Source organism: Bufo gargarizans, chromosome 1, assembly GCF_014858855.1.
Source record: "Bufo gargarizans isolate SCDJY-AF-19 chromosome 1, ASM1485885v1, whole genome shotgun sequence".
In the NCBI taxonomy this organism is placed as follows: Eukaryota; Metazoa; Chordata; class Amphibia; order Anura; family Bufonidae; genus Bufo; species Bufo gargarizans.
Window position 1 is genome coordinate 666603086 of NC_058080.1, and position 15616 is coordinate 666618701.

General features: G+C 41.1%; 1 protein-coding gene across 2 annotated transcripts in view; it reads left to right on the forward strand.

The window, feature by feature from the left end:
* IQGAP2 (IQ motif containing GTPase activating protein 2) overlaps positions 1 to 15616 on the forward strand; it is a 340563-nt gene that overhangs the window by 196829 nt on the left and 128118 nt on the right. Inside the window, exons 11-15 of one of the 2 annotated variants that reach the window (XM_044276088.1) lie at positions 2195 to 2282; positions 6388 to 6551; positions 8969 to 9129; positions 12116 to 12240; positions 12345 to 12508. In XM_044276088.1, coding sequence (XP_044132023.1) covers positions 2195 to 2282; positions 6388 to 6551; positions 8969 to 9129; positions 12116 to 12240; positions 12345 to 12508 — 702 coding nt within the window. The remainder of the gene's footprint in view (positions 1 to 2194; positions 2283 to 6387; positions 6552 to 8968; positions 9130 to 12115; positions 12241 to 12344; positions 12509 to 15616) is intronic. The other variant, XM_044276089.1, reaches the window with a different exon arrangement.

The following is a 15616-nucleotide window of genomic DNA, read 5'->3' on the forward strand; positions in this document are numbered from 1 at the left end:
ATTCAATATAGCGAATATATAGCACTATATTCGAAATATTCGCAAATTCTCGAAGTTGCGATATTCGAGACAAATATACGTAATTTGAATATTCGCACTCGACACTATAAGACAGTAATGGGGTTCTGTGACTATATATCGGTATACTTAAAGGGCATCTGTCAGCAGATTTGTACCTGCCGCTACTGTCTATGCCAAAGCAGCAGCAAACACGAAGGGAGTTGGCACGTGTACACTGCTTGCGGTTTCTCATACAGTTGATCGGCAGGGGTGCCTGGACCCCCGTTGGACCCCCGCCGATCTGATATTGGTCGCCTATCCCGAGGATAGATCATCAATATTAAAAGCCCGGAGAACACCCTTTAAGTTATCCACCTATTGGCTATATTTACTGTTTATCTGCTCACCGTCAGCATCGCAGCGGCTGAGCAGTGTAATTACAGCGGTTCTATTCAATTGAATGGGGACGCCATTGTTGTAATTACACTGCTCTGCCACTGCAATGTCGACGGCAAGCAGATGAACAGTGAGGAGCAGGCAGCGATCATATGAGCCCTGCTGTCTATTAAAAACAGCTAATTGGAAGGGGTGCTGAAAGTCGGACCCTGCGCGGATAAGATATTGATGACATTTCCTGAGGATGGCGAAGAAGGACCGACACTCACTTTCTTTACGATATGAATAAACTTTTAGTCAAAGCATAATCGCATCCTCAGTCACTGGTTTCGGCTCAAGCTTTTCTTCATACCGTCAAGAAGGTGAGTGCTGGTCCTTCTTCGCTATATACTAATGGGACGCCTTCCCTGGACACGCATCATGTGCAAACCGCAGTGCTGACCCATCTTCTCCGATACCATTCCTCAGGATAGGTCATCAATATGAGAAAACCAAATGACCCCTTTAATAGAAATCCCTCCATTATATCTTATGCCTCCTGAGGATAGGTCATCAATATGAGAAAACCGGACAACCCATTCCTCCATTGAACCTTTTCTTCACCCTTTCCAAGCCATTGTGTTCTCATTTTGTCCTTTTATTTTATGGGTTCATGCTAGAAATTTCTTCCACTGGTAATGATTGCATTTGAAGGCCATTTCTAGTGCTGAAGAACATTCGCATTATTTCCTGATTTAACTCTTGAAAATGTTGAGTGATTTTGTCTGCATTCGCATCTATGCTGGAGGCTTCGTTAAGAGCCCTCATTATAAATTCCATTAAAAATGGTGGATACAGTAGCCCAGCATGCTTGACTATTTTGTCCATTAAAATGCAGGGTTCCATGATGGAACCCATATTATAGTTAATGGAGTCCATTGGGTACTGTGTCCGTTAGGCAACACTTCCACACTTTTTGTTCTTACGATGGTTCAAAAGAAACAGAAATAACAAAGGTGTGAACCAAGCCTAAAGTTGACCTGGCAGTGAAAATAGTGCTCTACTAAGCATATCATGACAGATTAGATGGCTTGTAGCTGATTTCGAAGAATACAGTAGACTCTTCTATGAATGCACCTTATTCATGAGCCAGGGGTTCTCCCTCCTACCCCAAACCCATCTGGCCAGCACAGTATTTTTGTGTGTTTTGTTCTAATACGTAGCTCATGAGACTTAGCATTAGAAAATACAGATCTTAAATATGGCAGTCTCTTACCACAGATCTGCATCAAGGTTCCTCCTCTGTTCATATCCAAACAGAGCAATTCTGCTAGCCTCCTGTTATTAGAGAGCAGTGCTTTCACGTGACCACCTCAGGACTAGAACGTGTCTGACAGCAGAGTGTACATGAGCTGTTTTCAGATTCCAAGGGCGGCTAGCCGAATTTTGGAACCAGCTATGGATGTGAATGGAGGAAAACACACTGTAAGTGTTTTACGGTCCTCGGACCATGGATCCGCCAAACGCAGATACAGGCCATGTGCACGCCGTATCACGTTGTGGACCCATTGACTTTGGTGCATCTGTGGTCTGCATGTGGATGCCCCACAAATGGAGACCAGCACAAAATTAGTACGGTGCAGTATTTGCAAAATCACTCAACATTATGTGTAGATTTGAACTGTGTAGTAACAACTAGACATACATTTTTTACGTTTTTTTGCTGGCCATTGTACCATGAATATCATCAGAAATGCAAATACCGGTTCCTTTCAGAGATTTAACATTAACCTGAAGGTTTCTCTCCTCCTGATCCTAGAAAGCAGGTGTCCCCAGTTCTCTTGACAAAAGCGAGATTCAGAAAGAAGTTAGTGTTGCCAATAATGAAGCTGAGGCTCATGTGCTTAGTGAGTAACCCTTGCAATGACTGTATCCTCCACCCGATCTCCTTTGTTTAGTGCATGCGGAAAATGTACTTGTGTTGATTAATAAAACCGATTTTTTTATTTAGATATTTTTTTCAATAAATGTTTGTTACTGTCCTTCTCAGTGTTGCAATTACCCCAATCACCACTTTATGCAGTATTGGGAGTATTCCTCATGTATCGGGTAGTTAACGTTTCTTTGTGTCAGCGTGTATAGCTTTTTCAGCTGTTTGCTGACAATAAGTGCTGAAACTGCTTTACAGATAACATGTGGGACGTATGCAATATTACCGCTCCTTTCATGCCTGAAAATGAGATCACACCATTAAACTGTATTCCTTAAAGACAGAGAGCATATACTTCATTTTCCAGAATACACATACAAATAAGAATTTTAGTATATGTTGGACTGATCCTGAGATGCAATTCCAGCTTTAAATTGAATATTGTAAATTACAAATCCATAACTTAGATTTAGTCTTTTTTTTTTTTTTTTTTTTTTTTTTTTTTTTACAAAATCCAGCATAAACCAACAGTAGGACATAGATGAAGTGCATAACAACTCCACTTGGTGCAAACTATAACAATACCTTAAATTAGCCCGTTAAGTACTACAAACCAAATGAGTGACAAAATGGACCATGCCTTTACAGTAGGCATATACAATTCCCAAGGCTGTGTATGGAAAACTGGCCTCTCTTTCTCTTTAATCAGGCTGTATAATCTCTCCTTTCCTGGCCTAAGTGGGGTGCACTTTCTCTGTCTCCAGATATATCCCCAGTATCCTCAATAGAATACAGTCTCTGAACAGAGGGCCCCTTTCTGTCCTTTTGATATGATGGGGAACCTGAAGCTTATTTGCTCCTACCGCATGCAGAGAAGTCTGTAGTCTCAATGTAAGTGCTTTACCTTTCTCTGACAAATGTTCTGCAATCCTCTTTGTATGGTCGCTGAACTTTCTGTAGAATTCAATATCTCCTTCCCTAAAAGGCTGGCACATAAACTGTCACTTTGGCTGCTTGTAGTCCGCAGGGTAACAGATCTCCCTATCGAACACTGCTCCTTACTGCCCTGAGCTGTTTACTTGTCCACAGCTCAGATTAGACTGCTGCAACTTTCTCCTAGAGAGGAAGGGGTGGTGCCAGCCCTTCCTAGTGACTAAGAACCTCCTTCTACTCTCTCTCTCCATACATAGCCTATGGGATACAGTGCACACAAAGTACAATGCATCAACACCAGCAGTGGGACACTGCACATAAACAGAAGCAGTCTGTATGGGCAGCGGTCTTGGGTACTGGTCAAACATTAATGTCCTGTCCCATTCCAGAAAATTCCCTTAGAGAATGCAGACAGATTTCAGCTCTGGAGCTTGCAGAATAAATACGTGCTTTTTTTTTGTTTTTGTTTAGAGCAGCAACTTAGGATCAGTATGTAATGCATTGACAGAGTTGCTCAACTTTCATGTAGATTACGGTATAATTAAAAAAAAATTTGCAAGTAATGTTACAATGGGACAAACAATTAAATACATTAGGCTATTGCATTTTGCCTCCACTCAAAGCTATTCCCATGTATCTGCTTACAATTCATGGTCATAATCACAATCTGAAGCTTCTTTAAATTTTCTGTTCGAGAATTACATTTCCTATTATAGCGTTATTATTGGGAACGTTCCTTTTACAAGTAGATGTATACAGTAATGATATGCAAGGGAAATGTAGAATTCAAATAAATGGAAATCCTCGTAAAGCACGGACAGGCTGGGTCCTACAGAGCAGCCCATAGTTGACACGACACTCATGTACCTAATATGTTTTAGATTTAAAGGGATTATCCCATGATTAATGTAAAAAATGAAAATTGGAGAAAGCTAGAACCAGCCCTGTACCTCACATGAATCCAGAGATCTCTCCATTCATTGCTCTGTTACAATTACTGTATATCACACTGAAAGCTCAAGGGGGAGTGTCTTTTCTGCTCTAGCTAAGGGGGTGTGTCTCAGCTCTCCCTATCACCGCTCAGGAGGCAGTTAAAGGATGGAACTGAGCATGTGCGGCCACCTCAGTGAGCCGGACAAAGAAATAAGAAAAAGAACAAAGAGCAGGTGGCGCTATACAGATACATTTATTATTTATTATTATACGCACTTACCGTATATAGTGCTACTATATTCCGCAGCGCTTTACACAGATTAGCATCACACTGTTCCCAATGGGGCTCACAATCTAAGGTCCCTATCAGTATGTATAAGGAATCCGGAGAACCCGGAGGAAATCCACGCAAACACGGGGAGAACATACTAACTCAATGCAGATGTTGCCCTTGGTCGGATTCGAACCCAGGACCCCAGCACTGCAAGGCACCAGTGCTAACCGGTGCCTTTTTACTGAATTACATGCTGAACTACACTGAGCTATTTTACTGAATTACATGCAATTACAAAAGTATTCAGATGCAGCTGCTGGTTTAAAAACTGGATAATATTTTTAAATGTAGTTAATATTAATTTAAATTAAATGATAGAAGATGTCTCTTTAAGGACTGAAAGGAGCATTATATTGCTGTCCAAGGGGTATGAATACTTTTTCAAGGCAGTGTACATGTAAATCGATGAACATAATCCAAAGATGGAGAAAACCAATCCTGCTGTATATTGTCGTGTTCCTCTATGTTACGCCCTTCACCTGGTTTATACAGCAAATGAATTCTGAATATTCAGTGTTTCATGGTTATATGAAGACGTCGCCTCCTCACACAATGTCTATTTTTTCTTTTAATTTCTAAGAGGGCTTCAAATTCATAGCCTTTTATGTTTGCACTAACTTGCGTAGTGCCCGCCATGCGCTTCTAACACCTGGCTTCTGTGCTCATCCATTCTCGTGTGCTTGGTCTGCATGAGTCTTGTATTAATTGAGAATCCCACGCTGCGTCGCTCGCTGAACGTGGTCTGACGCGCACTCATGGACGTACTAACACAGTGCAGGTCTGGCTGCGGTGTGTGCGAGTCTGATTTGTACATATCCAATTATTCCCATAGGTTCATCAGACTATAGGCCTACGGCTACTCAGGGGCGAATGCAATTGCTGTAGATTACCTGTAGTCTATATTTGATGAGTATTAACTTTATTTTCTGGACCATGACTGATATAATATGAAACTGAAATCATTTAGCCACTGTAATCCAACGGCCGAATGGGCATGAAAGTTACAAGTGGAAGGTATGGCAGTATTTCAGCTGATGTGACACATGGTGCTAGTAATGCAGCCGTGCGTTGCATCACTTACATGTTCCCTATTATTGTAGAAGGGCTCTTAGGCTGCATGGACATCTAATATGATTCCACTATTAACTGTAATAATATTTGGGGACCTTTTAATATCCCAGACTATATACTGATAGACACTATTCACTTAAAGAGGTTGGCTCAGTTCAGCAAGTGGCATTTATCATGTAGAGAAAGCTAATACAAGACACTTACTAATGTATAGTAATTGTCCATATTGCCTCCTTTGCTGGCAAGACAAATTTTTCCATCACATTATGCACTTCTCGTTTCCATGGTTACGACCACCCTGCAATCCAGCATCAGTAGCCATGTTTCCACACTACAGAAAAAAACACTGGTCTCTCTGGTGGCCAGGACCATAGGAGTGCACATAGGCCAGCGCTTTTTCCTATAGTGTAAAAACACGGCCACCGATGCTGGATTGAAGGTCGGCCGTAACCATAGAAACGAGAAGTGTAGAATGTGATGGAAAAATGAGTCTAGCCAGAAAAAGTAGACAATATGGACAATCACAATACATTAGTAACTGCCTTGTATTAACTTTCTCTACATGATAAATGCCACTTGCTGAAGTGAGACCACCCCTTAAACCTACAAATATCCTATAATTAGTGGAGGGTTGTGATTATAGGTCTAGAGTTCCACGATAGACTTCACGTCCATCTTCCATACTAAGATTGGTTAATTCTAGAAAATAAAGTCAGTATTCTTTAACTATAGTGTCTCCTTGGTAAGTATACTTATATACCAGTAAAACAATGAGCTGACTAACCCTCCATTTTGATGTGCTGTAATTTAGCGCTTGGAGCCGTGGATAAAATAAATAACGCCATACGTAGTGGAGACTCCTCCCAGACCCTGGCGGCTCTGCAGCTTCCTGAGGCACATATGCCGGCTGTCCACCCATTCGCAGAGTCTTTGTACCAGAACGAACTCTTGAGTCTCCAAAATCAAAATCCCGCGGTAAGAGACCACTTATAAGCAGCCATTTCAATTGAAATAAAGTTTCTCCTTAGGGTACTTTCACACTAGCGTTATTCTTTTCCGGCACTGAGTTCCGTCCTAGAGGCTCAATACCGGAAAAGAACTGATCAGTTTTATCCCCATGCATTCTGAATGTAGAGCAATCCGTTCAGGATGCATCAAGATGTCTTCAGTTCAGTCTTTTTGACTTTTCAGGATGGAGATAAAACCTGCATGCTGCGGTTTTATCTCAGTCCAAAATCCCGGAACACTTGCCAGAATGCTGGATCTGGCATTTTTTCCTATTGACATGCATTAATCTGGCCCCCAGTGTTCCGGCAAAACGGATCTGGCATTGCGGTCTGCACATGCTCAGATCGCAAAAATTTTAAAAATAAATAAATGCCGGATCTGTTTTTCCGGATGACACCGGAGGGACGGATCCAGCATTTTAACGGAACTGCCTGCCGGAATCCTCTGCCGCGAGTGTGAAAGTACCCTAATATGTTAATAGTTATGGTGTGATTACGGTATGTGATGTGGGCGCTGACAAACTGAAAAATCCAAGTCAAACCATAGTGAAATGTATACTGACCAACAAAAATTCCTGAGTTTAATTTATTTTCACTTGCAATAATTGGCTTGGTTGTCAGAATTGGGTTCTTACACCATAAAAGCATATGAGAGGACCCAAACGTATTATTTTTTTTACTGACTTTGTGGTTACCATGAGCACGCATCCTCCTCACATTTTCATTGCATTAGACTTTTTTCACATTATCTTCATGATTTCCATTCTTGGCAGAGTCAAAAAAGCTATGACAGATCCACTGCCAGTGAAAGTGAATCCTAATGGATCTCCGTGACTATTAATGAGGCCTATTTTATTAATTTTTTATTTTTTTGTTTTTTTACAGCAAGAATAGTACCTTAGAATACATTATTCTTGGCTTCCAAAAATGAGAAACCCAGTGAAACTTAATCTAATACCAATGTGAATAGATTATCAACGTGCCAGGAGGCTTATGTCTTTTTATCAATTAGATCCGGCATCCCCAAACTGCGGCCCTCCAGCTGTTGTAAAACTACAACTCCCACAATGCCCTGCTGTAGGCTGATACTTGTAGGCTGTTTGGGCATGCTGGGAGTTGTAGTTTTGTAACAGCTGGAGGGCCGCAGTTTGAGGATGCCTGAATTAGAGGGTATTCCAGTTCCAGCAAATGTTATTTATTGCATAATAAAAAGTTAGTTTAAAGGGGTAGTCCAGCCTAGGAGTTAAGACTTAGCCACCTTTTGGAAGTCTTCTGGTAGACCCCTTTCCTGGCTAGACCAGGGAAGTAAAGTTATTTGCTGTCTGCCGCTGGGTGCCAGCTCCTTTGCTCCTCAGCTGCCACGCTTGGGTCCCCTGCTGTCAACCTATGCTTTGACGCTCCTGTAGCGGTGACCTCCTCCTCCCCCCTCCTCCCCCCTTATCTCACTTAACCAGTTTACATGATGGCCAGGAAGTGATGATGCTGGAAGCCAGCAGTGGGGAGCAGGGACAGGAGGGGAGGTCTGCCAAAAAAAAAAGACCCAAATGGTGGACAACCCCATAAACCCCTGCCTGTAACATATGGCAAGTTAAATAAATAAAAAAAATGCACTCGCCTGTCCAAAGTCCCATTATCCCATCACATGTGCTACAACTGCTAGTGCCAGGCCGTTCTATCGCATGTGACTTTGAGACCAGTGATTAGCCGCAGCAGTTACGGGATCAAGCAACTTCCATTTTGGCAGGGACCTGAAGTGGCTGGGAAAGGAGCTGGGCAGAATTGTGGACCGGTAAATGCATTTTTTTTTTAAGTCAGCTCCTATACCGGACAATCTCTTTATGTTTTCTGTATCAATTACTCGAGTGTTCAGGATCTCTGCTTGCAGTCATTCTATAGGAACCATTCCAGTAGATAAAAATCTGACCAGTCATGTGGTGGACACATAGGTGCACGGCTGTTACAAGACATGGCAGTGATAACTGTCACGTATGACCAGTCCTACATCCGTGTGTCTATCGCATGACCAGGAAGAGACTAAGCTACAGGATTGGTTTCTATTTGAATTTTGTGAGATACTGATATAAAATGCATATTGGAAAAATATCTAACATTTCATTATAAAAAAAAGAATAACCTTCACTTGCTGAAACGGCAATACCGCTTTATTGCATTTTGCAAATGTCACTAATTCCGACCATAAATGTTGTATTTTTCCTGCAGATGGACACTGCAGTTTAATAATAACATTTAATTGAATTTTACTCCGTTCTAGATATATCTGATGCCATTTTTATTACAGTGGAGCCTGTTAGAAATGATTGCTTTGCCAATACATATGGCTTAATGGTATATTACTTCTAATGAATGTACACTTCGCGCTTCCAGAACCACTTGACACAGGAAGAGCTGTTTATTGCCGTGGAGATGTTGTCTGCTGTCGCACTGCTGAACCAAGCTTTGGACACAAATGACGTCACCTCTGTCCAGAATCACCTTGTCAGTCAATCCATAGGTCTGAATAATATGGAAGAAGACAACATGCCGCGGTAGGTGTCATCTTATATGTCATTGGTACGTGTGAAAAGGTAGGGGACTTCTGTGATTTTGGACCATCGCTAATTTCTAGACACTGCACTAGGGCAATTTTCACAAAACTGTTAACTGGATGAGACTGTGATCTTCTCACATGTGTCTATGGCATAGCTAAAGAAAGTTTTGACTAGATTTTCCATTTTTCATAAACATTAGGTATTAGTGGCTGTTGTCATCTCCAACAGACTGATCTAAGACTAGCTGTTGTGTGGCGGTCTGTATCTGCCACTGTCCCGCTCTCCTGTTGGTGGTGCTTCCAGCCACCGGCTTTCTTGTTGATCTGTTCAGGCTGTGACCTATGTGTCTTCTGTTCCTTAGTAGGAGGGTGCCTGAGTTTTAGGTTTCTTAGTGTCTAGTAACCAGAGAAGGGTTGGCTGACTACCCATGTACCGTAATCTAGGCTGACTACAGACTGTAATCTTCCGTCTCCTGTCCTGACCTTGGCCTGTTTACTGCTTTGCTCTTTGCTGCCTGCCACACCTCAGATTTGCTATTTGGATGCACGTACTCGGCCTGCCCCAACCTTGGTACAGCTTAAGCCTTGTTCCTTTGCATTAGTGTCCCTGACTCCCATGGGTCAGCTGCTAAGTACACCAGGACTACTCCATGAGGTAGCGGCCTAGTTGGTTCCCTGCAGCAAAGTTCAGATCCCAGTATATGGGTTAAAGGGTAAATACCAAGGAACCACCAAGATAACACCATTAGGTTTAGCCCAAAGTCAAACTGGTTAGTTGGCACAGTGAGTCCAAACACTGCCCAATACACTAGCAATACTCTAGGCGTGGCCTGAGGGGAAGTAAAGTTGTAAAGTTGCACCCTTTCCTTCACTGCCTGTGTGGCCTGAGGAAGAGGGGGGGGGGGGGAGGGGTTGGGTGCAGGTATGATGAGGACTACATCTAACATCATACCCTCAGACACTACTCCCATCCTCCCTCTGCGGGCCAGTTCTTGGCACATTAATCATGGGATAACCCCTTCAAACATGTCGGCCAAATAATCACCAACACATCATAAGGGCATCTACTCTTTAGAAAGTCAAAATCCACAATAACTGCGACCAATAATAAAATATATATAAAAGATATATATATCAGGTGACTGGGCTAACTTTAATCATATCATATTACAAATACAAAAATCAACATGATTCTTCGTTAAAAAGTCACAAAGTTCGATCTCTTTCCTTTTCGCTCTGATTTATGCCATGTGCATACAGTTCTTCTACTGAAATTCATTGATTGACATGCGGCAGCTAATATACATGTCATATATACAGTGGATATAAAAAGTCTACACACCCCTGTTAAAATGTCAGGATTCTGTGATGTAAAAAAATGAGACCAAGATAAATCATTTCAGAAATCTTTTAGGGAAGAAAAAATATTTTAAAAAAATATATGGTTGCATAAGTGTGCACACCCTTAAACTTCTACTTTGTCGAAGCACCTTTTTTGGGGTATGAGTCTATCAGCATGGCACATTTTGACTTGGCAAGATTTGCCCACTCTTCTTTGCAAAAACACTCCAAATCTGCCAGATTGCGAGGGCATCTCCTGTGCACAACCCTCTTCAGAACACCCCACAGATTTTCAATCGGATTCAGGTCTGGGCTCTGGCTGGGCCATTCCAAAACTTTAATCTTCTTCTGGTGAAGCCATTCCTTTGTTGATTTGGATGTATGCCTTTGGTCGTTGTCATGCTAAAAGATGAAGTTCCTCTTCATGTTCAGGTTTCTTGCAGAAGCCTGAAGGTTTTATTCCAATATTGACTGGTATTTGGAACTGTTCATAATTCCCTCTAGCTTAACTAAGGCCCCAGTTCCAGCTGAAGAAAAACAGCCCCTTGGCATGATGCTGCCACCACCATGCTTCACTGTGGGTATGGTGTTCTTTTGGTGATGTGCAGTGTTGTTTTTGCGCCAAACATATCTTTTGGAATTATGGCCAAAAAGTTCAACCTTGCTTTCATCAGACCATAACAACTTTTCCCACATGCTTTTTGGACACTTCAGATGTGTTTTTGCAAAATGTAGCCTGGCTTGGATGTTTTTCTTCGTAAGAAAGGGCTTTTGTCTTGCCACTCTACCCCATAGCCCAGACATATGAAGAATACGGGAGATTGTCACATGTACCACACAGCCAGTACTTGCCAGATATACCTGCAGCTCCTTTAATGTTTCTGTAGGCCTCTTGGTAGCCTCCCAGACCAGTTTTCTTCTTGTCTTTTCATCAATTTTGGAGGGACGTCCAGTTCTTGGTAATGTCACTGTTGTGCCATATTTTCATGGTATATCTGATGCCTTGGAAATTCTTTTGTACCTTTCTCCTAACTGATACCTTTTAACAATGAGATCCCTCTGATGCTTTGGAAGCTCTCTGTGCACCATGGCTTTTGCTGTGGGATGCAACTAAGAAAATTTCAGGAAAGACCAACTAGAGCAGCTGAACTTTATTTGGGGTTAATCAGAGGCACTTTGAATGATGGCAGGTGTATGCTGACTCCTATTTAACAGGATTTTGAATGTGATTGCTTAATTCTGAACACAGATACATCCCCAGTTATAAGAGGGTGTGCACACTTATGCAACCACATTATTCTAGTTTTTTTGTTTTCTTTCATCCACCTAAAAGATTTCAGTTTGTTTTTCAATTGAGTTGTACAGTTTATAGGTCTCATTAAAGGTGAAAAAAGTTCTGAAATTATTTATCTTTATATTTTTTTACAGCACAAAATCCTGACATTTTAAAAGGGGTGTGTAGACTTTTTATATCCACTGTATATAATATTCCAGCTCTCAAACCTTACTGAACTTATGGCTGATAGGTGACGTCTTGGTCACAGTAGTGAAGGGATGGTTACTTTTATTGTGTTGCTTGAACCATATGAGGAAACTGGATTGTGTATTGCCTCCATACTGAATCAGTCTCTCTTAATTTCTAGTTATGTCACATCACTGGTATCCAGTAAGAAGAAAGCTGTGACACAAGGACAGAGCTACCTAAGTTGGAATGAAATTCAGAACTACATTGATGTAGTCAATAGCGAAATCCAAGAAGAAAACGAACGTATGTAGTAGAGCTGCCAAACATTCATGTCACAGACCTTCTGCCACTGCCCAGTTGCCGGGTCACATACAGGTGTTTTTCATATAATTATTGTTCCATTTTAGGGATTATTGCCATTGGTATCATTAATGAAGCCCTAGAACAGGGCATTCCTGAGAATACGCTGCAGGCTCTTTTGGCACCAAGTGCCAAAATTCAAGCAGTTTCACCAGAAAACGCCCATCATTACCATGATGTCCTCCAGCTGGCCAAAGTTCAGAAATGCAAGGTAAGTAATTTCTTTATACTCCCACTACAGCCTTATAGCGGAATCCGTTCCCCATCAAACACTATTAGCCCATGTGGTAATTATATCTGACTTTCCTCAATATTATATAATACTGTGAACAATCTGACTGCTCACCGTGCATGGTATATTATAATTAAAGCAGTGCAACCATTTGTGAAAGTGGCGTATTTATGTGGAGCTTTATACTGTTAGATGACAGATACTGATGTAGTTTATAGCCCAGCATTGTACAGCTTATGGGAAATCATGTATGACTTGTGCAGCCGGAGCAGAGGATGGGAAAGTGGCCCTGATGAGATGTGTCACACTGTACTCCCTCAGGCTGTTGCTGCCTGGGGATCTGTGCAGTGAAAATGTAGCTTGAAGATTCAAGTATTTAAAAACACTATCGCTAGCCTAGCGATATATATCTGTGAGGAAGTATTAAATCTGAATACTACTTTAGACCTTTCCTACATTTAAAAGTTAACCTTTATTAGATATGTATTAAAATACAAAAACCCCTTTGAGGGGTTGTTTTGTTTTTGTATTTTAATACATATCTAATAAAGGTTAGCTTTTAAATGTAGGAAAGGTCTAAAGTAGTATCCAAGAAGTATTTACATGTAAAATATAACTTGTGGCACATCCATCAGTATTAAGTACAAAGTGCTCTTTGGCATGAGTTGAGAAAGTATGGTGACTGCTTGGATGGCAATAGCAAGAAAGCACTTGTGCATTTAGGTGTCCACTGTAATACTGGCTTGATGTTAGTTTGACTAAGCGATGCTTTACATAGGTGATGGTGTTTAAGCAGTTGTCCCTCACCTTGCAGCAGTGTCTTTAAAGCTGTACTTCGAATCACTCTGCTATCTTGTCACACTGATGCTTTCTGGAAGCTGTGCTCTTGAATTCTGCTGATCTCTCTGAAGTGTTGGTCTCTAAGGAGAATAAGATCTAGTTCCTGGAAGTAGGAGCTCTGACATGTGCTTCCTCACTCCCACACTTATCAGAACAAGAACTTTATCTACCCTAGCTAGACTGACAATTGCAAATGACCTGTCTGGGGTATTGAACTTGGTGGAAGCTGATTGGTTGCTATGGCCAACAAAGCCAGATTTCCTTTACACCAGTTTTGATAAATCTCCCCCATTATTTTTACTAGTGATGAGCGACGTGAGCTTCGGATCCTAGATCCGAAGTCGCTTTGCTCAAAACTTTGGTATAATGCTGTGTGGAGATCAGTCTCCGTACAGCATTAAAATGTTGACTGGTACCTCGGAACCGAAGCGGAGTTTGGATCCAAGTTTTCAAATGGTAAAAATCAAATACCAAAGTTACCGTATTCACCGAGGTGTTGCAAGACTTCGGGAGTAACTGGCTTTGCCTCATCGGAGGCCGTACATTTTAATGCTCCACAGAGACGGATCTCCATACAGCATTAATCAGAAGTTTTGAGCGAAGCGACTTCGGATAGCTTGCTCCGCTTATCCCTAATTTTTACAATAAATAAAAGCATGAATATTTATCAGACAAAAAGGTCTATTTGGTCTCAAGCTATTTGATACCTGAGGGGCTCCATACATATTTGACTATTATCAGCCAAACTCGCGTTTTTCAGGAGGACTGTCAGAGTCTGGGGACCTCCACAATGGTAGGTCATTGATTAGGTAAGTTTGTCATATATTACAAAGCTTAATTTTAAATTTCTTTTGTAGACCTGTGCCTGATCACATTGGTGCTACTTTTATTTAATGTCATAAAATATGACCCAGATTTACTAATCCTGTATAATTTATTGTGGCTGCTGCTGGATGTTAAATCTGTTACATGTTTAGACTGTCTAGTTTATACCACCTACTATACATGCACCAAATATTTGTCTACGTGGCCCTAAAAAATTGTTTACCAAAATTTTGCCCATATAAAATATAAATATATCCCGTCTACCAAAAACCTCTAAATTGACCTAATCTGCACCACAGTTTTGCTCTGGTTGATTACAGCTTCATAAGTATATCTAAGGCTACATGCACACAACTGTATGTGTTTTGCGGTCCACAAATTGTGGATCCGCAAAAAAAACGGATGACGTTCCGTATGGCATCCGTTTTTTTATTTGCAAATCCGTTTTTTTTGATGATCCATTGTAATAATGCCTATCCGTGTCCGCAAACTAGAAAAAAAATAGGACATGCACTATTTTTTTATGCGGAGCAACGGAACGGACATACTGATGCGGACAGCACATGGTGTGCTGTCCACGTTTTTTGCGGACCCATTGAAATGAATGGGTCCGCATCCTATCCACAAAAAAAAACTGATCGGACACGGAAACAAAATACGGCCGTGTGCATGAGGCCTAAATGATAGAGAAAAGCTGGCCACATCCACATTCTAGTGAAAAAAAAAAAAACGTGAAAACTGTAAATGTTGAGGATGTTGATACATGTATCATCTATTCTTATGACTCTGTGCGATGACCCATAGGCTTTTGCTATTGATAGGATTTTTTTTTCGGTTGTCACTGCTAATAATAGTGCTAGTTTTGCACTTTTTATATTTTCTAATGTGTGGTTAAGTTGTGTCCGAGGTATATAACTGATCGCTGAGCGCCCAGCAGTGAGACGGCCTGTGATCAGGGATTAGTAAAAGTAGTCAGTCACTTTAATTCCCACTTGGTGAAGTGTAATTTTACAGACAATATTCAGATTGAGAAAAAACAAGTATTTCTCCTCAATCTAAATATTTCCTTGATTTTCGTCTTTAAATACCATAAAAATGGCATGCTTGTTTACTAGGCCACCTAACATCACTAGTGAGTTACTGAAGAGCTGGCACATATTTGATATTAAAGGTCCAAGGACAACTTCTTGCTTTTCTCGAAATGGACAGAACAGCGGCCTATATATTTATCAGCGCGGCGAACCATTTTTTTTCTATCAAGCTCCATGGAAACAAGGACCTATTATTGGCTCCGTAGATGTGTTTTCTTCTTCAAATAATGAAGAGATGTGTTGAAGACCCCATGTATACCATCAGTGCAATTGAAGCAAACATAGTTGCTATGAAGGGATATTAAAGGGATTGTTTCTCTGCAGCAAATGA